Source organism: Nelumbo lutea, chromosome 1 (genome assembly GCF_056320005.1).
Source record: "Nelumbo lutea isolate HS-2025 chromosome 1, American lotus-T2T, whole genome shotgun sequence".
In the NCBI taxonomy this organism is placed as follows: domain Eukaryota; kingdom Viridiplantae; phylum Streptophyta; class Magnoliopsida; order Proteales; family Nelumbonaceae; genus Nelumbo; species Nelumbo lutea.
The window spans coordinates 154,689,306-154,713,201 of NC_142684.1; the positions used below are offsets into that span (position 1 = coordinate 154,689,306).

The following is a 23,896-nucleotide window of genomic DNA, read 5'->3' on the forward strand; positions in this document are numbered from 1 at the left end:
AGAGAGTGAGAATTATGTGGAAGGGAATTAGAGCAGCAGTCTTGTGGACTGTCTGGGAAGAAAGAAACACCAGAATTTTTTCTGGAAAGGAAAGGAGTGTGTTAGAAGTTAAGGACTGTGTTTTGACAAGGGCAATTCAGTGGTTGAAAGCATTAAACCTGTTTGATAGTTATTCCTTTGATGACCTGTGGAGGAACTGGTTAGCAGTAGCCAATACTTCTACCAGGAATAACAGACTTTTAGTACAATGGGAGCCACCTGGGGAGGAGTTTGTTAAGCTGAATTTTGATGGGAGTAGTAGAGGTAACCCTGGACCCACGGGTATAGGAGTTCTTAGACATAAAGATGGTATGGTCATATCCTTATATTCAGGGCCTATGGGTCTGGGAGACTATAAGGGCTGAATTGCTTGCTGCAGTACAAGGTGTCAAGCTTGCAAACCAGTTAGGGATAGAGCACTTGCTTATTGAAGGGGACTCTCAGGTGGTGGTGGGATGGCTGCTGAATCCGGATTCTGTGATTTGGGGTTATAGAGACCTCTTTAAAATAGTCAAATGGCTAACAAGAAATATGACAGTCAGAGTCCCTTGGTAGGCAGATCAGCAAACTGTATGGCTGATTCACTTGCTAAACAGGGGGTTTCTTGGGACTTTTTATTTTGGGCTACCTTGTAATCATGTTCATCTGATTTTGTAATGCTGTAATCAATCTTAAAGGAAAGGTCGCATCTCGTGCCTTTCCTTGGGTCGCCTGTAACTCTTATTTTCTGGATTAATAAAATACTTATTCATTAATAAAAAAAAATGTGATATATACAATAAAAATGCACCTATCGTATAGTCCTGCTATCCACCCCATGTACCTTTTCTTATTTTTAAATTACAATGTTATCATTCTCCTAGGAATTAGCCCCCTGTATAATTGTATTCTACTTGTTTTGCAAAAACATCTCCCATGCTATTAGATGATCTGAACCCAGATGAATCTGGCTTTTAAATTCCTATCTTGATGTCTGGTTTCTCTCGAAACATGTCTATTGCCATGGCCCTTGGCTATTGCTTCTGCGACATTCCACTATAACTTTTAAATCACCCTATACTTGCAGCCAGTTGAGCTCTATCCCTATTCTTAGACCTTGGAGTACAGCCAGTAGTTCTATTTTTATTGAATTCCTGTACCCAGTAGGTCCTGAGCACAAAGCTGCTGATGTGCCATAATGATGTCTAAACACATCTCCATTCTCCAATCCCTGATTGCCGTGGATTTCCCATGCTGCACCCATCAAAGTTCAAATTGAGACTATTTTCTTGAGGAGGGGACCAAATTTGATTAGCCAAATTGTTGGCTGTAGATGAAGATATAACAATATGTTGTCAACCTTGCATCATTTCACCCATTGAGAAGGGTTTGGAAATGGATATAGTTTAATAACATTCCAGACTTTAATCACAGTAGTGGTTCCTAATTAGTCTATTCCTTTATACATGCTTATAGTTGGGGAAGTATTTCCGTCCTTTTAATATAATTACCATTTACCATTTATAGAAAAAGAGACAGTAACGGTATATGGTTGTAGTAATAATTATTATTTTGAAAGATAAATTATGAACTGTTATTTATTTTCAAAATAGTAATCAGAAAACTAATGACTAAGAGGTTATTTGCATGTGAAAGAGAAACAAGGTTACCTAATGTGCACTTTGCTAGGATATATGTTTGGTCAGTAAAGAACGTTAGTAAACAATGAGTTTATGCAACTTTTGGACACCTCACTCTACTGTCCTACAGGTGAAGTGGGATAAATGCTTAGTTTTGTTTTGTAGTGTGTCTTTACATGGGTTCCACCATGTCTGTAGATCGAGGTGTATCTAAGAGTTGCATAAAATCATTGGTTACTATAGTTCCTTATAGTTCTTTTCATTTTGATTTTATTAAAATATTTTTGAGTTAAATTATTGTTAAACTCTCTCTTAGAAAAAGAAAGAGAAAAGATAATTAATGCTTAACTTTATATTATTTTCACTCGAGGAATAATCTTATTTTCTTTTCTGCACAGAGGGATTCATCAACGTCACATTTGTATAGACAATATCCATCACGGTCTTTCCAGAACTCTTCAACTCGGTCAGCAAATCGTGGTCGAGTTCCTACCTCTGCAAGAATGGCAAGATTGAGATCTAGTTTTCTTGGTCAATCTCATACTGTGTCATCTAGGGAGAGAATTATAGAGTTCCCTTCGAATATGGATTTTGATACGGTATTTCTTCTTATTCCCTGTGTCTCTTTGATATTTGTATTTTGTTGATACAGATTCTTGCTATGTTTGGCTTTAATTATATTACTAGTGTAAGGGCACATGCTATGCACATGTGCAAGTAAAGATAAAAGGGTAAAAACTAAAAAGATGAAAAGACATTTAATTTTTGATTTTTTACCGTACTTTAAACATCTTAACTCATTGATTAGATTTAAAGATTAAAATATTTGGACAACTGCCATTTGTAAATGTTAACCTTATATGATATGATGTTACTATTGCTAGTAAAATCCTGTAATTTAAGTTTTATGGTCTGCAATCTGCATAGGAACCAAGAGTCCAAGATAAATATCGTCCTTATATAGTATAGATATGGTTGTTTTATTGGAAATACCAGTGAGGAGGACAAAAATCACATTAGATAGACTTGAAAAAAAGAGGCATGGAAGAAGGAACCATTGTGGTTAATTAACCAAATTCTGTAGTCAGGTTTGGAAGTATAAAGAAATACACTCTCCAACAAGTGAACAAGGTTGATAGAGAATAAGCAACCCAAGGAGGCACTTATTGAGAATATCACTATTAAAAGTGGTGCATTGGTTCCAAACGCTTGATACTTTTTTCACCTTGGTTGATGGAGGATTATTATTCCTTGGTGGTAAGTTGTAACACAGTCGTTATTCCTAGTCACATAATTCAGGGGAATCTATTGTGTGACTAGAGGTAACCCAACTAATCTAGTGCTAGACTGGTGTTCTGTGTCTCCTTCCAATGGTCATAACCAAGTTAAGAAATCCAATACGGTTCTACTTAACCTAGAATCCTCCTGTTCCATAGAGGATTTACACAATTTCCCAGAGTAATTTAAAATGAGTTAATAATGTGATCAACTAAATTACAAAGAGATAAACAAAGTCAGTGGACTTCAGCTGTCGAGAATTTGATTTTGGGTAATAGTGTAACTTTGATGATTATACAAACAAACTGTTATGTAAACAAGCTCTTTTTCTCAATATGCTACTTTGAAAGAGCTCTAGTTGGTGAGTGGTTTATACACATGTATCTACTGAAAGGTTTATGATCGAACATAAATGATAAACATGTCCTGAGACTAGTCAGTTTGTAGGGACCAACTACTCATCTTATCAGTATGAATTTTCTCAAATGAGGTCTGAAAGTATCATTCATGAATGGTAGATTGAAGGGAGCTGGAGATTGAAGCAATTGGTGATGAGTGCACTGTGCACATTTTAATCAGTGATGAGATGGGAAAGAGAGCTGGACATTGAAGCAAAGATTTTCTTGTTCGAGGAAGGAAGATGTGATGGATTTACAGCAATTATGATCAGAGAAGACAAGAGAGGTGCCTTATTCGTAGTTGAAGAAGCTATCAGTTGGCTCAAAGGGTTTGTCAATAGAGCTTCCTACACTGTTAAACAACAAGGTTGGAAGAGCTTGTTTTGGGCGTAATGGGGAAGAAATATGAAGCAGAAGTAAAAAGGAATATAAAAGGTTGGTCTGTAGCTACAGTTGAACAGTTTGGTGATAATAGAAGATAGTTTTTGTGTGTTCCAGAGGGTAAAAGAAGAAATGGCTAGCTGGCTTTTGCGGAGAAATTGCAGGAAAGGAAATACAGTATTTTTCTTTGTGCGTTCCAGAGGGTAAAAGAAGAAATGGCTAGCTGGCTTTTGCGGAGAAATTGCAGGAAAGGAAATACAGTATTTTTCTTGGGAGGAAGTACCTATTGAGTCCCAGCCAAGCAGGGAGCAAGCAAAGTTTGATATAAAGCCTCAGTTGGCTTGCTCGATGAATCACCAAAAGCTGGTGTTAGCAGAGAAAGAAGGGGATTGGAGGCAGAGGTTAGTTCTTACAGCCCAAAGAGACGTAGCGGACCGGGGAAAAATAATACTAGAGTGTATATTGAAGAAATACAAATTTAAATCTCTTGCATTAGCCATGCTGTTCAGTGATAGGAAAACGATTTTGGATGTGGAAGAAGAAGGGCTGAGCTTTTCAATCCTTGAAACAATGGAAACTATGGTTTCTCCATGGCTTTTTATCAAGAGTGTTGGGAGTTCTTGAAAGATGATATTTAATGGTGGTTTTTGATGAATTCCATAGAAGAGGAGTGATTAACATGGGGTTGAATTCCACCTTCATTGCTTTGGTTCCCAAGAAGAGAGAAGCAATACACCCAAGGGACTATATAGACCAATCAGTCTAGTAAATAGTCTGTATAAGATTATTGCGAAGGTGTTGTCCCTTAGGATTAGATAGGTGCTCAATACCATTGTATCAAATAACCAAAGAGCTTCTGTGAGGGGAAGGCAGATAATTGATCAAATACTTATAACAAATGAGAGTGTGGAGGATTTCATGAAATCATGGAAAAAGGGTGTGGTTTGAAAATTAGACTTGGAAAAGACTTATGATTTGGTAGATTGGTCTTTTTTGCTGGAGGTGATGATCAACATTGGGTTTGGAGATAGATGGTGCAGGTGGGTGTTGGGGTGTATTAGGACTTGCCACTACTCTATATTGGTGAATGGAACGGTGGTGGACTTCTTCCCGGCATTGAGGGGAATAAGACAAGTAGACCCCCTTTCTCCTTTCTTGTTTACCTTGGTTGCTGAAGTCTTAGGGAGACTGATTTCTTGAGCAGATTCTAGGAGTCTAATCAAAGGGTGGAGAGTAGGTAGGGAGAACATACCACTCACACATTTGCAGTTTGCAAATGATACAATTCTCTTTTGTGAGGGAGGGGACTTGAATTGGATTAGGATTTTGAAACTCACAATTCAACTCTTTGAGCAAATGTCAAATATGAAAGTGAATTTTGAAAAAAGTTGTGTTGTAGGTGTGAATATGGGGGAAAGTGAGATCCTTGTGTGTGCAAACATTTAGGAATGTGTAGTGTCGACTTGGCCTCTAAATTACCTTGGTCTTCCTCTAGGAGATAAACCTCAAAAAGGAAGTTTTTGGATTCCAGTTGTGGAGAGATTTGAAAAGAGACTTGCATCTTGGAATAATAATTATCTATCTCTTAGAGGAAGAATCACCCTAATTAGGTCTACTTTGGTTTAGCTTCCCGTTTATTACCTTTTGGTCTTTAAGGTGCCTGTAGGAGTGGCTAGCAAGTTGGAAACAGTAATGAGAGATTTCCTTTGGGAGCCAGGGGAGGAGAAAAAGGACCATAGGTTTAGGTAGGAGGTGGTGTCTAGGAGTAAGTAGGATGGAGATCTAGGAATTGGGGATATAAGGAAGAGAAACTTGGCTTTACTAGGGAAATGGTTGTGAAGATTTTCATTGGAAAAGGAAAAACTGTGGGCTATGTAAGGGAAGTGGTGAGACCTTGACACATCTATTATTTATCTTGTTCCTTTGTGCATCACATTTGGGAATTCTTTTGCTTTCTCTTTGGTTGCAGGTGGGTTTCCCCGCAAAATGTGGTAGGACCTTTTAACCGAGATTTTTTGAGGCAACCAAAGAAAAGAGGGAAAGTTATGCGGAAAGCTACAAAGGCAGCAGCTATTTGTTGGGTGATTAGGGAAGAAAGGAATAACAAAATATTCCTGGACAAGAGTAGAACAATTGAGGAGGTAATTGATACAATTAAAGTTAAAGTAGCTCATTGGGTAAGATCTTTGCATATTTTTCAAGAGTTCTCAGTCATGGACATTATAAGATCTGGACAGAAGTAGCACAATCTTCAAGAGTGAAAGAGAGAGTAAGGATGGAATTAACATTTGTGATTAACACCTGTGATTTGATGCAGAGGAGGAGGCCTGGCTGGTGCCTTTCACTTAATTGGTGTTGTTTGTGTGAATCTAATGGTGAAACTGCTCTTCATTTTTTTTGTTTCCTGTCTTGTAGCTAGCAGCATATGGGAGTGGTTCTTTTCTCTCTTTGGTTGCAGGTGGGATACCCCGATGAGCCAGGGGAGTTTGTTTGAAGCCTCCACTTTCAGGTGGCCAAAGAGAAGGGAGAAAACCTTATGGAGATGCACGAGGGCAGCAGTACTTTGGATGTTATTCGAGGAAAGAAATCTGAGGACTTTTGAAGGGAAGAAAATGTGTAAGTAATTATTGATAGAGGGGATTATGTTAAAGTGACTTCATGCGTAAAATTGATGGAGTCATTCTCAGACCTTACTGTGAATGATATAATCAGGAACTGGAGGACTGTAGCTTCCTCGTTATCTGCTAAAAAGAAGGTAGTAAGAAGCTGGAATCCTCCTGAAGCGGGATTCCTCAAATTAAACTTTGATGGGAGCAGTTTTGGCAACCCGAGCATGGCTGGTATTGGTGGGGTCATTAGAGATGACAGGGGGAATGTAGTGGGGCTGTTTTCTGGCCCTATTGGGTGGGGACACTCCATTACAGCTGAACTAAAAGCTCTGGTTTTTGGTATACAAAAGGCCTCGGAAATAGGTGTAAGGAAGTTGGTTGTAGAAGGCGACTCCAAAGTGGTGATAAGCTGGCTGAAGCAGGATGGAAAGGATCTATGGGTATTCAGAAATGAGATTAAGAAAATTAATCACTCCACAAAGGATATGCAGGCTTTATTTCAGTGGACTCCAAGAGCAGCAAATGGGTTTGCGGATCAGCTAACAAAGCTAGGGGAACAGGGAACATTGTTTTTGGGCTCTGTTGTAAGTCTACAAAGCAAATTTTAGGTGGAATGTCTTTGGACATTGGGGTAGCCGAGGCTACCCATTCTCTATACTAATATTCTCTTTTTTAATAAAACCATTTTCACTGATTAAAAAAAATGCTACAAGGATTGAAGATAGCTAAGCAACTAGGAATAAGGCATATTGAGGTTGAAGGGTACTCCAAGGTGATCATCTCTTGGGCTAAAAACAATAGAACTACTTTGTGGACTTTCAAACAAGTGACAAGGGAAGTGGAAAAGGTCGCAAGGGAGGTAGAGGCTGAATTTAAATGAGTCAGAAGGAGTGCAAATGGGCTAGCTGATTATCTTGCTAAACAAGGGGCTCTGAGGCAACAATTGTTTTGGCTGTAATGTAAAGATGGACAGAAATATGTAATAGTGTGGGAATTCGAATCCCATACACAAAGCTGTAAAATTTTAAATCTAATATCAAATAAAATTCTTCTTTGCTGATAAAAAAAAAGATAATATTTTGCATTCACGTGCTTGTGGAGAATGGATGGGACTCTGGGATTCTGGCTAGGATTACAAGAGCATCACCTTGGAAATCAATCCAAGCTATTCTGCATCTATTTTCTCCTTGGATCAGGTATGACTTGCACTCGGGGTAATCTCATTAAGTTTTGGAACATGTTTGGGTTGGGGATTCTCCTTTGAAAGACCAATTTCCAGCCCTCTTTTTTTGATCAGTAATCAAAATCAAATTTTAAAACTTAGAGAAAGAAGAGAGTACAGAAACAAGGGCAGCCACGGCTACCAACAATAGAATACAAAGATAAATTGAAGATCAGTCTTAGAACTGAGCCTAGAAGCATTCTGCCCTATTTACCCCTTGCTTTGCTAGTTGGTCAGCTAGGCCATTTGCCGACCTAGGAGTCCATTGAAATATCAGCTGCATTTGAGAACCTCTTGAACTGTTTGATTTTGTTTCTGAAAAACCAAGGAACCTTCTCATTCCGTTTTAACCAACTTATTACTATTTTGGAGTCGCCTTCAACTATTAGCTTTCAAATCCCGATTTCCATACATTTCTGCATCCCATAGATTACTGCCTTCAGTTTTGCTGTTACAGAGTCACCCACACCAGTGGGGCATGAGTACATTCCCATGATCACTCTGCTTTCATTTCTTAAAACCCCTCCAATTCCAAAAGGCCCCGGATTCCCAAAACTACTTCCATCGAAATTTAATTTCAGGAATCCTACCTCTGGGGGTTCCTAGTCCTTTAGTTCCTTCCGCTTTGCTGAAGTTGAGGCTGTTATTGTTCTCCAGTTCCGTAATATATCATCAATAGAGAAAGCTGAGAACAACTCCATTGTCTTTATCCAGAAAGCTACATTTGCCATAATCCCTTCAATTAATGCTTCTTTGCTCTCTTTTCTTTTCCTAACCCATAAGGTCCAAATTACTGCTGCTCTTGTACACCTCCACATCAGTCTTCCCCTCCTTTTTGGCCAGCTGAAAATGGAACCATCAAATAACCTGTCCAAACTATCCGGAGAATTCCACCTGCACCCAAAAAGAGAAAAAACCAATCCAAATAACACAAGCAAATGGACAGGAAATGAACAAGTGAAGAGCAGATTTACCATTGGATTCACATGAGCAGCATCAATTTGGAGAAAGGCACCATCCAGGTCTCTTTCTTTGAATGTCACAAGTGTTGATTGCACCATAGAAGACCTCCCAACAAAAAGCACTCACTTTGGGGGGGATCGGATGACACCAGATCTCTTTGACTGGGAAGGGAGTAAATGGTTGAGAAGACACATACAACGACTTGAAAAAGGATGCACAACTGAAAACCCTAGGTGGATGTAGAGTCCAAACTCTATCATCTTGTTTACTTATGTCAAGGAAAACCCCCTCAAGAATGTGTAGAAGGTTTGAAACAAGGCCCAAATCAGTGTACCTTACATTTCTACGAAAGCCAAGATTCCACCCAAGCCTGTTAACCGAGGGAGAGGGGACCAATAACTCAGAAATCGGCTTTCCCTTGAGAGCAGATAGGGTGAACAAGGAAGGGAAGGAATCCTTTAATGGGGCTTCACCCACCCAAAGATCCTCCCAGAAATTGATTTTGTTACCTGAGTTAATATCGAGCCTGATGTGATTGAGAAAAGAAGGAAGGCATTTCTGATTCGCTCTCCAACGTGAAAAGCAAGAGGCCCTGCTAGATGTTCCAGCATCCCACCCAAGCCTGTTAACTGAGGGAGAGGGGACCAATAACTCAGAAATCGGCTTTCCCTTGAGAGCAGATAGGGTGAACAAGGAAGGGAAGGAATCCTTTAATGGGGCTTCACCCACCCAAAGATCCTCCCAGAAATTGATTTTGTTACCTGAGTTAATATCGAGCCTGATGTGATTGAGAAAAGAAGGAAGGCATTTCTGATTCGCTCTCCAACGTGAAAAGCAAGAGGCCCTGCTAGATGTTCCAGCATCCCACCCATTCTTTGAGAGCTCGTGAATACTAACAATCACTTTATGCCATAAACTATCTATTTCTCTCGGGAGTCTCCACAACCACTTTCCCAGAAGAGCCTCCACAACCACTATATGTATCAAAGGTCCTGGCTGGAAGACTTAAGAAGGTAGCCCAAGAACCTACAGATTTCAGACCCATAAGAAGATAATAGCAATGGTCCTGGCTGGAAAACTTAAAAAAAGAGTTTGCCTCTAGTTATCTCATAGTTTCAAGTAGCTTTCACTGAAGGGAGACAAATAATTGACCAAATGTTGGTAGCAAATGAGTGCGTAGCAGAGTAGCGACAGAGGGGAAAAGGCTTAGTTTGCAAATTGGATTTGGAAAATACTTATGATTGAGTGGATTGTACATTTCTGCTGGAATCATTAGAAAGGATTTCGTTAGGAGACAGTTGGAGGATGTGGATTAAAGGATGCTTAAATTCAGCGCACTATTCAATCTTAATTAATGGGTTGCCAGAGAATTTTTTTTTCCACCCAAAAGAGGGCTGAGACAGGGAGGTCCCTTATCCCCTTTCCTCTTCACTTTAGTAGCTGATGTATTATTTTTTTTTTGAAAAATCTTTAGTAGTTGATGTATTAAGCAGGATGATTGTGAAGGTCAATCAGGAATTATTATTTAGAGGATGGAAGGTAGCCAGGAATGGGGTGACAGTTTTCCACTTGCAGTTTCCAAATGATATAATCTTGTTTTGTGAAGGAGGCAATCAAAATGACCTAACGAATTTAAAGGAACTCATGGCTACCTTTGAGTCGGTTTCAAAGCTGAGGGTGAACTTGGAAAAGAGCTGTATAGCAGAGGTTAATTTGGAAGAGGAAGAAATAAGAATGTGGGCGGAGACACTAGGGTGTGAAGTAAAGAATTGGCCCATGGATTATCTTGGGTTTCCTTTAGGGGAAATCCACAACAAGAGAATTTTTTGGAAACTAGTAGTAGAGAGATTCACTAAAAGGCTAGCAATATGGAAAAGGAATTACATTTCGTTGGGAGGGAGGATAACCTTGATCAATGCAACCTTAGCTAACCTACCCATCTACTACCTTTCCACCTTTAGAATTCTAGTTAGAGTGGCAGATCAATTAGAAAAAACATCATGAGGGACTTCCTTTGGGAACTAGGGAACAAGAAGAGGGACCATTTGGTGATGTGGGAGCAAGTTAGCAAGACAAAGGAGTAGAGAGGATTGGGAATAGGGAACCTAATTTGTAGAAATACAGCATTCTTAGGGAAATGGCTATGGAGGTTTCCCTTGGAAAGCGATAGGCTTTGGCATAGGGTAATTGAAAGGATTCGCGGGACATCGAATAATGGATGGGATGCAAAAGTAGCTTCTTCTTCGACGATACTCTTTCCCTGGAATTCAATACATAAGGTATACCCAACTTTCATTAATTCCATTAGATATGATGTCGGTTGTGGGACCAAAGTATTGTTTTGGGAAGACCTATGGCTGACTGAAATCCCCTTCAATTTGCTTTTTCAAGGGACAATGAATGTGAAGCACTTATTCTATTATTGAACAAACTTCAGTTAACCTTTCTGGATCAATCAGTAGAGGACACTAGAGTTTAGTTTGGTACGTCCAATGGAGTTTTTACTTGTGCTTCTTTCCTTAATTCCCTCTTGCAACCAAATAATATGGGTGAGAATTCCCCTATGAAAGAAATATGGAGTAAGCCTATCCCACATAAAATCCAGGCTTTATGTTGGGAAATCTGCCTTGGAAAGGTAAACACTAGTGGTATGCTTCAAAAAAGAAAGCCAAACAAATGTTTATTGCCTCACATCTGTTTCCTTTGCCTTGCAAGTGGTGAATCCTTATCCCATTTATTGCTTTCTTGCCCTTTTGTGCTTTGTGTTTGGGACCTTTGTTGTTCTCTTTTTCATTCCAGGTGGTCTCCTTCATAGGATGTATCGAGCCTTTTCAGCCCAAGTTTCCTAAGGCAAATGAAGAAGAGAGGAAGAATTATGTGGAAAGCAACTATGGCCGCAGCAGTATGATTTGGGAGGAAAGGAATGGGAGGACTTTCAATGAGAAAAGTAGATCGAAAGAAGGATTGCTTGAGACCATCAAAATCAGAATTGCACATTGGATAAAGACACTTGATCTATTCAAAGAATTCTCAGTGAATGATGTCCTAAGGACATGGACTGAAGTGGCATCCTCATCCAAAGAAAAGGAAAAGGCATTTATGGAGTGGTTACCCCCAATGGCTAATAAAATAAAACTAAGTTTTGATGGAAGCTCAATGGGAAGCATGGGAATGGTTGGTATTAGAGGAGTATTTAGGGATTGCATTGGAAAAGTGTTGGGTATCTTCTCAGGACCTCTGGGCTAGTAGATTCACTAAAGGCTGAGCTAATGGCATTACTATAAGGGTTAAGAATAGATAAACAATCAAGATTTCAGCCTTTGTAATTAGAGGGAGATTCAAAACTGATAATTTCTTGGGCTAGAAGCAAGTAGCTTGTTCCATGGGTATACAGGCATGAATTTAGGGAAATAGGGAGCATCACACATGAGCTGAACATAACTTTCAAGTAGGTCAAAAGGACAGCAAATGGGATGGCTAGTGCTCTTGCGAAGCAAGGGGTATATAGGCAACAAATGTTTTTGTTACCATTGTAAATCTTATTCCTAAGATGGGATTGGGATGAATCCTTATGGGTGGATACACCATGTCCTCGTAATATCCAGATCATAAGTTTAATATAATCCAATTTTCTTGCTGATAAAAAAAGGATTGAAAAATGGGACATGTCCTATAACCAGTTGGATGTTCCTCAAGGAAGCTTTAAAATGAAGATTTTAGGCCTTTTGTTCAACCTTTGGAATGAAGAAAACAATGGCTGCAATCATCAGGGCATTGGGCAGAGTTCTCCTCAAATGGAACTTCAACGATCTATAGGTGGTTAACCTTCAAGTGGGGGGTTGAAACCAAATGACATACCTTGAGCCATGGACCTGCTCTCCAATGGAATGTGGTTGAAGATCTAGTTGTTGACAGAAACTGAAGCATCATGGTGGGAGAAATGTTCAAAGGTCGAAGACGAAGGCCGATTGGCTGAATGGGTGATATGTGATCAAGGGGGATTGAGAAAAGAGAAAATCTAGATGGGGCAAGGCTCAAAGGAAACTGAAAAGGGGTTGGTCATGTCCGAAGTTACCAGACAAATGAACTGGGCTGGGTAAATAACCTAAACAAAGGGGATGTATGTGAACCACTTTAAGGGTCAGGTGACTCGAGATTCAAGGGCAGATGCAGTCCACGTGAAGAAAAAATATAAGGAGCCAAGCCCATTAGGCTCAAAAAGGTTGCAAGCAATGGGGGGGTATATTTGGAAAATTTAGTTTAGGTTCAATTATAAGAAGTAGAAGTGAACATAGAGAGAAAAAATTGTATTCAGAGAGTTCTACGGACGATTGTGTGGCTGAGGGTGAGATGCAAAGAAGGAAATAAGATTGTCACGATTGAAGACAACAACGATTTGCAAGGAAAGAAGAGGAAGGAATATATATAGTTGAACAATATACAAGAGGACCATTGGAAATCGCTAAGGAGGTGAAGTCACAAGAGTTTGACCTCAATCATGGGTTGGAGGTTTTAGATTTGAGCCAAAATTCTTTTTCAGCAGTGGCACAGAGCTAGGGTCCTAACAGTGTTAGTGAAGGCGGTAGGCGGAGGAATGAAGTGCTTAAAGATAGGGTGTGGATGTGAACACTGGAATGGCAGAGCTACTAACAATGATAGGAAGCAAGAAGAATGATGAAGCTGGATCAAGAGTTTTAGAATTCATGGTCTGCTTGAATACTGAGGTAAGTCGACTCCCCTCTGTGAATCAAAACCTCTGGAAGAAGATAGTGGGACAAGGGAGGAGAAAGAAATAGGGGTGGTGGAGTAAGGAAAGAGGGGAAAGAAAAGAGGGTGAAAATTTCAAGACTTGGAAAATAGTGGTGGGCAGCAGAGCAAAGGTTACAATAGAAAAAAGAGTGCTAGCTTCCAAGGAGATAAGAAGAATGAGAAGGGAAGGGGGAAAGCGAGTGAGCTGGAAAGCTTGGGAGTGGATTTAAAAGAGGGGAGTGACTAGTGAGGTGGGGGTGAACATTGGGGAGGGGAAAATTCCAAAGGAAGTAGAGGGGAGAAGAGGGTGGAGATTGAGAAACTGGTGGAGAGACGGGTGGAAATGGGCAAGTCACTTGGCCTGTTCTTTTTGGGTGGGGAGAGGATGGTTAGAAAAGCAGTGGAGCAATTTGAATGAATAAGAGAAAAACAGTTGGGGAGGAGGGAGAGGGGTGGGAGGTAGGAGAAGAAGGAGAAAATGATAGGGTTGAAGAAGAGTGAAAGGGTTGGTGGAAGAAAGTTTCTGGGGATAATAAGAGGGGTAGACAAAAATGAGGCTGATTTCCTGGTGGGGTTACAAATCCATGAGATTGATATTTGATATTGTATTTCTTTTTGTTCTATTTCTGTTATCAGGTGTTGCCTTAACACCTACTATGGATGTACTACTTTTTTTATTAATGAAATTTCTTTTTTCTACTTATCAGAAAAAAAATGTTGTGGCACAGTCATCAAGTTCAAGGCCCTGTGGCTTTATGGAGTGGTCACCTGCAGATGCTAACCAAGTTAAACCTAAGTTTGATGGCTGTAGTTTGGGATATCCTGGCTATTTAGGTATAGCTGTATAGGTGGAGTATCTGGAGATAACTCTGGCTCTTTTCTCAGGTCTGATAGGCTAAGGTATTCTACAAGAGCTGAACTGGTAGCTACTAGTCATAGTTGCCAAGGTGACGCCTAGGCGACAAGGCGCCCTTGGAGGCTCGCCTCGCCCAGTTGCCTAGCAGTTTTGTATACCGTCTTATAAAATACTTTTATATTGTTACTTTTTTTGAGATTATGATTATAAATTATACATTATTAAACAAAAATATTCATTTTTTTGTGTTTATAAACTAATTTCTTTATATTATTTTCTTATTTTAGGGTTTAATCAACACAAACATTGCTAACTGCTGTATTGAACCCTCAAAGACTTCAGAATTTGAACTAATAAGTGAGGGAAAAACTTCAAGTTTTGTCTAATAAACACATTTCTTCCTCCACATCTTCTTCTTCTTCTTCCACTTTTTCTTTTCTTCTTTTCCTATAACAAAAATAGGGGTTCAATCCCCATATTTTTTGAATTTTCTTTTCTTCTTTTTTTTTCTCGTAAATGTGTTGAATTTCTAGACATAAACATGAAGTTTATAATTTTCTTATGAAAATTATGGATAGTTATTAAGGAAAGATGGTTATGGAACCTAGGGTATTACCTAGGATATGTATTTTTTACTTAAAAAAACCCATTGCCTAGGCGACTAGGTGACAAGGCGTCCCCCTGTTGCATAGCCTTGCCTTGGCGCCTTGAAAACTATGCTACTACTGGGGCTGAGGTTGTGTAAGAGAATGAATGTCAGAATCCTCGAGGTGGAGGAGGATTCCAAGACCATAACTGTAGTTTAGAAGACAAGGAACATGGCAATTTCAACATGTAATGAGGGAGGTGCAGCAGTTGGCAAGGAAGTTTCAGGCTACATTTGGTTGTGTAGATCGACCAGCAAGCAGGTTTGCAGCATTTCCTGGTTCCTTAGCAAAGCCAGGAGCAACCAAGGAACAATTGTATTGGAGATTGTAATATAAATCATAGGGTCAGGTGGTAATACCAGCCTGAACTTCCCATCTTTTACATATAATTCTTTCAAACCAATATAGATAGGGTTATAATTTACCTATCAAAAAAAGAAAAAAGAAAAAAGCTGAATAAGGTTTTGATTACATCAAGGGTTTCGGACTCTGTTAAACCTCTTCCAAAATCCAAAGTCAAAGCCCCAAGACAAACCCTGCTCCCCAAAAAAGGGCATGATGAGTTATTTGCTTCTTTGTGAAAGGAGGGGGAGAAAGATAGGAAAAATCTCTCCTTCCCCATCCCACCAAAAGGTCTTTACAAAATTTGGTCTTGTCAACATAGCACATCATATTGGATCTGTTATAGAAAACATCTGAAAGGGTGGAAGTTTCTTTCCAAAGTGAGGCCAAAGATGTGGTAGATCTCTCTTTTGATTTTTTGGCCCCATCTTATAATTGTTCTATACTTCTATTCTGTATTAATTTCCTTGATATCTTTTGTTATCAATAACAAAGACAGAAAATAAATTCTGTTTATGGGGACACTATGTAGCACCTGCCGTATGTATGGTAAATAATTGGGATAGGAGAATTTTTTTATAATAAAGGAAACTGGAAACCATAAGACAAAGTCAACGAACATAAGCCAACCACTCTTCACAATAAAAGATCTTCCTAGAAACTTTTTTTTTTTCAACAAAGCCCATCATCCATTTTTGTAATAGCAGTCCACAATCCGCCTGAAATTTAAGTTCCATGGGAGAAAGTTTTCAATTTGCACATTGGAACAATAGTTAACCCTTTGTCACTTTGATCAAAATTGAACTCCTTTTGTTTTTCTTTTGATTTCCTTTTTCTTGTCTGGTACTGTTATGGTGACTTAAGTTTCTGACTGAAGCTTGGAGGTTAGTTCTGTATGTATAATCATTTGAGGTTGTTAATCATTGAGAATGAGATGATATCACTAGGTGCCCAAATGCTAGAGACCTTAAACAAGTAGGACTTCTCATAATCTCTTCCGTAGGGGCCTAATTGATGATGTTGCTATGCTCTCCTAGATCACCAATGGGTCAATGCCTTATCCCAACTATATGGGGTTGGCATAGTTTTCAAGGTGCCAAGGTGAACCTAGGTGACAAGAGAGCGCTTAGGTTGGCAAATGGTGAATTCCTACCTCATTTACTACTTTATTGTCCTGTTGTGCTCTTTGTTTGGGACTCTTTTTGCTCTCTCTTTGGTTGCAGGTGGATTACTCCTCAGGATATGGTGAGTCTCTTCAACTCAAACTTCCTAAGGCATCCGACGAAAAGAGGAAGGGTTATGTGGAAAGCAGTTAGGGCAGTGGTGGTGTGGATTGTTTAAGAGGAAAGAAATGCAAGGATCTTCATTGAAAAGCATAGGTCAAAGGAAGAAATTGTGGATTCTATAAAGATAAAGGTTGCAAAAATGGCTAAGAACACTAGAGCTCTTCCAAAGCTTTTCAATGATTGACATAACAAGAGCACGGGATGAAGTAGCACACTCTACTAAAGGGAAAGATAAAAAAGTGATGGATTGGAAGCCTCCAATGGCAATAAAGTCAAGCTGAACTTTGACGGGAGCTCTTTAGGAAACCTGGAAGTGGCAGGCATAGGTGGTGTGTTCAGATTCTTCACGGAAAGTATTGGCAATGTACTCAGGTCCCTGGATGTATAGACACACCCTAAGAGAGATAGAAAGTCTGGCAAGGGGACTCAATGCTTCATTCACTTAGATCAGAAGGATTGCAAATGGAATGGCTGATTCATTAGCTAAGCAGGGGGTCCATAGGCAGTAGTTGTTTTGGGCACAACTGTAATTTTATGGCTTTGTTGACATGTTGGCTATATTGTAATTCAGCACTTGTTTCTCACTGGTTAATAAAATTAAATTTTCCTTGCTGATTAAAAAAAGAGAGTGCTTCGCCGCCTAGGTGTCGCTTAATGTTCAAAATAGGACAGAAAAATAAGGTGCTGAGCCCCTATTTTTGTTGTAGAAATATTAGTAAAAGAAGGGCTGTAGCCCCTGTTCTTGTCTTAGAAAAAAGAAAGATTTAATAAAATCTTAGAAGAAGAAAGGGCAGAGCCCTTGTTTTTGTTCTAGAAGAAGAAGAAAAAGAAGTGGCAAAGACTTTGTTTTTGTTCTAGGGGTGGAGGCAAACCTTTGTTTTTGCTCCAAAAGAAAAGAAAAAGAAGGGGCAAAGCCCTTGTTTTTGTTCCCAAAAAAGATAGGAAAAAGAAAAAGAAGGGGGAAAGCCCCTATTTTTGTTCCAGAAAAAAAGAAAAAGAAAGGAAAATGGTATCAAACAACTATAATGGTATCTTCAGTCTTCGAACATTGAATAGCTATTAGAGAACCTAAGGAAATAAGAAACTAATAAAAAATATATTATTTTATGAAAGAATCAAAGAATAGAAAGAATTATTCAATGTATCTTAATATTATAAGCTCAATATATAAAAGATATAAGAAACTTGAAGAACTTATATATAAGGGTCATGGTGTTTGGGCGAGGCGAGCCCCAAAATGTGCCTAGACGTATGTGTGCCTTGACAACTATGGGGGTTGGGTGTGATAGTGTAGAGGCACAAAATTGGCAATGTCGTAGAATACTCTAGGGCTAGTTGTGGCATCATGTCATGGTTAGAACCATCGTCGATTACGAAGAGAGGTGTTTCGATTAAGAATGGAGGCAAGACTAATGAAAGACTGGAATTCTTAAATAGATGTCTAGTTGGCAGAATGGCGGATATGTCCACTCGGATCTTGGACATTAGAGTGGTGGAGAAATGGGCAAACCAAGAATGGAAAAACCTAAGTTTCTCCATGTGGAATGTTGTGGGAATTTTGAAAAGATTTGACATAGAAATGGAAGATGGGAAAATTTACAGTTCTCAGGGGTTTTAGTTGATACCAAAGATGTTAAATTGATGCCATCTCTTTTGGATCCATTTTTCCTTGATGAAGTTTTCAAACTTTGGATTGCAGTTGCTTGCAGAGATCTACTGTTATGTTGGAAGGATCAGAAGGTGGCTAGGGACACCATTAAAGCAGATATTCTAAAGACTCCGTTTGTGCTTCAAAAGGATTTGGGGGAGATGTAAAACTAGAGTTTGACAAGTGAAAGGTCAAGGGCTTGTGTTGTAAATTTAAAAAGCTACAAGCCCCTGGATCAGAAAGATATTAACATTTCAAATCTCGTCCCAAGTGGGGCTGGTCTAAGTGTTAAGAATTGAACTGAACCAAGTCGGGCTAGTCCGGTGGCTAGCTCGACCCAACAATGGTTCAGTTCATCCTCATTTTTAAGTTGAGGTTACCCTACTCCAAGCAAAGGGGTGGAAAGCTTAGAGGATGTCGAAAAAGGGACAACACGTCTACTAGGGAAGTCGACCGAGGTGTATGGAAGAGGTAAGTTTTAAGTGTTTTGTAACAAAATTTTCGTATTCAAGAGGGAGTTGTTAGAGGGCAGGCAAGGTACATTCCAAGAGAGTTGATGTGCTCTTTCATCTTTGTAACAAAATTATGAAGGGGCTAGGGATTATGGAGTTTTGGAGGCTATAACATCATTGCCTTGTCTTGTTAGGACTGAGGAAGATTCGATCAGGCTATTAGGTGTGGAGAAAGAATTGTTTGATGCCATTTTCCTTAGAAGTAGTGTTTCGGAGCATGCTTGATTGACAACAAAGGAAAACTTTGTTCAGTTGTTGATCCCCTTTTACGCTTGGAGTTCAATGAGGGGAAAAGGACCACAAGCATGCAATTATTGAAAAAGGGGGATGCGCCTGTATTGATTGAGGTCGAGAACTAGCTTAGGCCTGATTCTTGATGGTGATGTGGGAAGGTTAGTGGAGGACCTATTCACGAGCGCAACATTGATATCTCCTCAGGAGAGACAGAATTCAGAGGAAGGGGGATAGCTAAATGTTTTGGCCATGTCTCAAAAATCTTAGTGGGGGAACTAGGTAGAGATCTTGGTAGGAAGACAAAGGGGTCAAGGAAATTTGGTTCAATGGAACAGTATTCATCTTCCTCGAAATCACCAGTAAACCCAAAGAAGGCAAGGAGCAACAACTCTAGACATCTAATTCAAAGCACCATGGTATTTTCTAGACTAAAAGATGGACTCATAAGTGCAGGATCAAGTAGCAAATTTAAGATTTTATGGAAGGAAAAAACTTGTTTACTCAGTGATATTTTTGTGGAGAATTGCTCGAACTGTTTTCTAGTAGGTGGCTACAAGGGAGATAAATTAACAAAGCCCACCGAAGAGATCCTAGCAAAAGAAGGGGTGTTGGCAGGGGAAGAGGATGTTTTAGAAGAAGAAGTTGATGAAGGTGAAGACGAAGAGGAAGGAGTGGAGTTGGATAGAGTTCGAGAAATTAAGCAAAAGGTGGATGTGGAAAAGGTGGTGGAAGCTGGTATTCAAGTGGGTAACAAATTAGGCTTATTGGTGCTAGGAATGGAAGATTACCACTAGAGAAGTATTTCGGGAACTAGAGCTATGGAGACACTATAATTTGATGTATCTTATTAGTATAGTCCCTGTTGTATATTACTTATACATCTTATTCTTCCTTTCCCTTTCAGCCCTATATGGGCATTCTTGTAATTGTATATATAAGAGACTCTTTGAGGTGGGGGTCATTTATTCTTGACACCTCTAAGATTATCCTTGTTCTTTTCTCTATTCAATCAAGAGTGTTGACATGGTATCAGAGCAGGTTGCTCTCTAATCTACTTCTCTCTCTTGAATCTCACTAGAAGCAGTAATCCTGTCGTATTAGGGCTGTTTTGATCAACCCTTTTCTGTTCAGTCTTCTTTGCGCAACCAGCAGCCTATGATTTGAGTTTTTCTCTCCAGATTGAAGGGTTCTCTCAAGCTCTTCTTAACCCTACACTCAGTTTTTGGTTTGGAGATTTCTAAGGACTGTTTCGATCAGCACAAGATACCTCATTGTTCTTGAAAAAGACGCCTGATGTGTTGGTAAATCACACTTTTCTCTCAATTGGCTGACTCGATCAACCTATAACCCTAGATCTGGTGTTGTCCTAGGGTTTTCTTGCTTCCCATTTATTTGATTCAGACTTTAGATTGATATTTTAAAGGTTTTAGACTCGCCAGTCTTAAAAACTTGCCTTTTTTTGGACTGTCATCTTGAGTTCTTGATTGTTGAATTTGGTTGTCCTTGATATCCTTGTGCTTGGACTGTTGTTTTCTTGTTGGAATGGCCTCTGGTGGAGACATTATTATTCCTATAAAACTGGAAGGACCAACCTATGGAATTGACACTGCTGTTGTAGCACATGGGAGTAAGAAATCTACTACTGGTGGTGATTCTTTTGTTAAAGGTGATTCTCTGTCATCTATGGTTGAGGAAAACATTCGACAACTGGTAACATTTGATATTTCTTCTACTTTTTCTGCTATTGGCTTACCTGGTGAGTTTTTTGGTCATTGTGCTTCTCCTTCTCATATTTAGATCATTGACTCTGGAGCCACTGACCACATGACAGGAGCCTACCCTAACCAACCAAGTAACCTTACTGAAACCTATCACAAACATATTGTTACTGCCAATGGTGAAAAGTTAAACATTATTGGTAGTAGTAATCTGTCTCTTAAGCTTTCACCCACTACATCTTTCCCTCTTACCAAGACCCTTCTTGTTCCTAATATCACTACAAATTTGATTTCTGTTGGCCAATTAATTGATGAGGGTAACATTCTCATCTTCTCTTAGGATGGATGTTTGATTCAAGACCGGAACACTAGAAAGGTGAAAGGGAAGGGGCGTAGGTTGGGCCGTCTGTTTGCATTGGAGTTTGAGAAGCCTCAAACAACAACATCATCAACTTATTTCAGTTCTTCCACTTCTAGTTCCTTTCTGAGTCATAGAAATAATGTTTGGGACTTATGGCATAAACATTTGGGTCATTTACATGCTGAAAAATTAAAATTTTTGTTTGATTTAGGCCTTATTAAGAATAGAGTTCCTTCCTTGCACACCTTTGATATATCTTGTGTTTCCTGTTGCTTAAGTAAGAGTCGTATTTTACCATTTCCTCACACATTTGAGCATGCTACCTCTCCCTTCGAGCTTTTACATAGTGATGTCTGGACTGCATCTGTCACTTCTTGGCTTGGATACAGATATTTTGTGTCATTAGTTGATGATTGTACCAGGTACACATGGATATACTTTCTATGCCACAAGTCTGAGGTGTTCCCAACATTTAAGTTGTTTCATGCAATGGTACGGGTTTAGTTTCAATCACAAGTGAATATTCTCTGTTCGGAGTTAGGGGGAGAATACACTGATGGAGATTTTTTATCTTATTTGAAGAATCATGGAATACAAGTGCAACGAAGTTGTCTAGATACTTTTTTTTTTTGATCAATAACACTTTCGTTAAATCATCAGTAGAAAATTTATAGGAGGAAGATGAACACACTTATCTTCCAAGAGTCACTAAGAGCCTCATAAAAGAAAGAAAAAAGATCTTAGCCCAAAACAGTGAATCCCTTTCTGCCCCTTGTTTAGCTAAACCGTCAGCTAGGGAATTAGCCGATCTTTTAACCCAACATGTCTTAACTTCCATCTCTCTCACCAGCCACATGAATTTCCTCCTCTCATTGTTATACTTCCATAAGCCATTTTGATCTTTAGTCAGCCATCATATCACCACCTCTGAATCCCCTTCAATTATGAGTTTCTTGATGTTCAACTCCTTAGCTTTTCGGACTCCTTCCATAACTGCAAGGATCTCAGCTCTAAGGAAGTCACCCACTCCAATTGGGCCTAAGAACTTGGTAGAGATGACCCCATTTTCGTCCCTAAAAACACCTTCAATCCCCGATTGCCCCGGATTTCCCCTACTGCATCCATCAAAGTTTAATTTCAAGAATCCACTAGGTGGGGGAGTCCAAACCACTTTCATTACTGACTTGGTCTGTGTGCAATTTGCAATTTCACCCCACTTCCTCAACATGTCATCCACAGTGTAATCTGTGAGTAGTTCCAAATATATCAGCCACTGTACCGCCCTAATATGTATGATAGCCATCAGATCTGCTGCTCCTCTTTGGGTTTTTGAGAATATCTTGGAGTTTCTTTCCTCCCACAATGTCCAACATATTGCAGCCCTTAGTCCTCTCCACATTATCCTTCCTTTTTTTATCCGCCACCTGAAAAAGGTAGGGGAGAAAAGGCCCTGCAAGTCTGATGGGGGATTCCAATTGCGTCCAAATAAGGAGGAAGCCCAATCCCAAATTGACCTCGCAAAGTGGCAAGACACCAGTAGGTGAAAACCAGTCTCCCCATCTGCTTTACATAGAACACACCACTGAGGTGACAAACAAGTATTGGGTCTCTTCTTTTGGAGTAGATCACCAGTGTTAATTCTTTTCAGATAGGCTTCCCAACAAAAACTACCAACCCTAGGAGGTATTGCTTTGCACCAAACCTCACCAACAGGGAAAGGGGGGAAGGTAGGACTGGTGGACTGACTTAAGACTTTGAAGAACGAGGCACAAGAGAACATGCCATTGGGGGTAGGTGTCCAAATTCTAGAGTCCTCCCTAGTGGGGTTTAAGACGACGTTATCAAGAAGTGCAATAAGGCTCGAAATACTGTCGAGGTTTGAGTCCCTCAAATCCCTTCTTAAACCCAAGTTCCACCCAATCCCAGAAGTGGAAGAAGACGGGGTGATGAAAGACGAGATCGGCTTATTTTTCAAATCAGATAGAGCGTACAAAGAAGGGAATTGATCCTTTAAAGGGGCGCTCCCCACCTAGGTTTGTCCCCAAAATTTTATGGAGTTATCGGAATTCAAGTCATACCTGATATTAGGGGAGAAAACTGGTAGCAGGTCATGAATGGCTTTCCAAGGAGAGTTGCTTGTGGTCCTAGCTCTGATTCCAGCGTCCCATTCATTGTCCTCCAGCCCATGTATACTTGCCACTATTTTATCCCATAGCTTCTCCTTCTCCATAGGGAACCTCCACAACCACTTTCCCAACAGAGTCATATTCCTTCTCCTAATATTCCCAAGCCCCAAACCACCACAGGTCTTACTCTTACAAACTATCTCCCATCGAGAGAGAGGTAGTTCTTTTTCCAGGATATCAGTCTTTTTTCAAACCTTTCCACCACTGGGTTCCAAAAGCTCTCTCACATGGGATTATCACCTAATGGCAACCCTAAGTAGTTCAAAGGCCACCCCGAAACTTCACACCCCAACATTTCAGCACTCTCCCTAAGCTCTCCCTCCTCCAGGTTCATCCCCACCATACAACTTTTCCCAAGGTTAACCTTAAAGTTAGACATTTGCTCAAACATTTGTATCACCAACTTCAAGTTCCTGATCAAGCTCACATTACCGCCTTCACAAAATAGAATCGTGTCATCAGCAAACTGTAGGTGAGTAAGGGGGTTTTCCACCCTCCCAACTCTCCAGCCTCTAATGAACCCCCTAGCATCTGCTCTGTGAATCAGTTTCCCCAGAACCTCCGCAATTAGAATGAACAGGAAAGGAGACAGGGGGTCTCCTTGTCTTATACCCCTACTGGCTGGAAAGAAATCTACCACTGCCCCATTCACCAGTATTGAATAATGACAACTCCTGACACAACCCATGATCCACTTGTACCATCTAGCCCCAAACCCAAATTTAGTCAAAAACTCTCCTCAAGAAATCCCAGTCCACCAAGTGATAAGCCTTTTCCAAGTCCAACTTACAAATCACTCCCTTCTTCTTATCCCTCTTAAAGTTCTCCACACTCTCATTAGCAATTAA

General features: G+C 39.8%; 1 protein-coding gene across 22 annotated transcripts in view; it reads left to right on the forward strand.

Moving 5' to 3' along the window:
* The window catches only part of LOC148878535 (RING/U-box superfamily protein), a 47,678-nt gene that overhangs the window by 13,451 nt on the left and 10,331 nt on the right, over positions 1-23,896 (forward strand). For all 22 annotated transcript variants that reach the window (XM_088956189.1, XM_088956214.1, XM_088956196.1 and 19 more), the window contains one exon: positions 2,057-2,257. In XM_088956189.1, the coding sequence (XP_088812315.1) occupies positions 2,057-2,257 (201 nt within the window). The remainder of the gene's footprint in view (positions 1-2,056; positions 2,258-23,896) is intronic.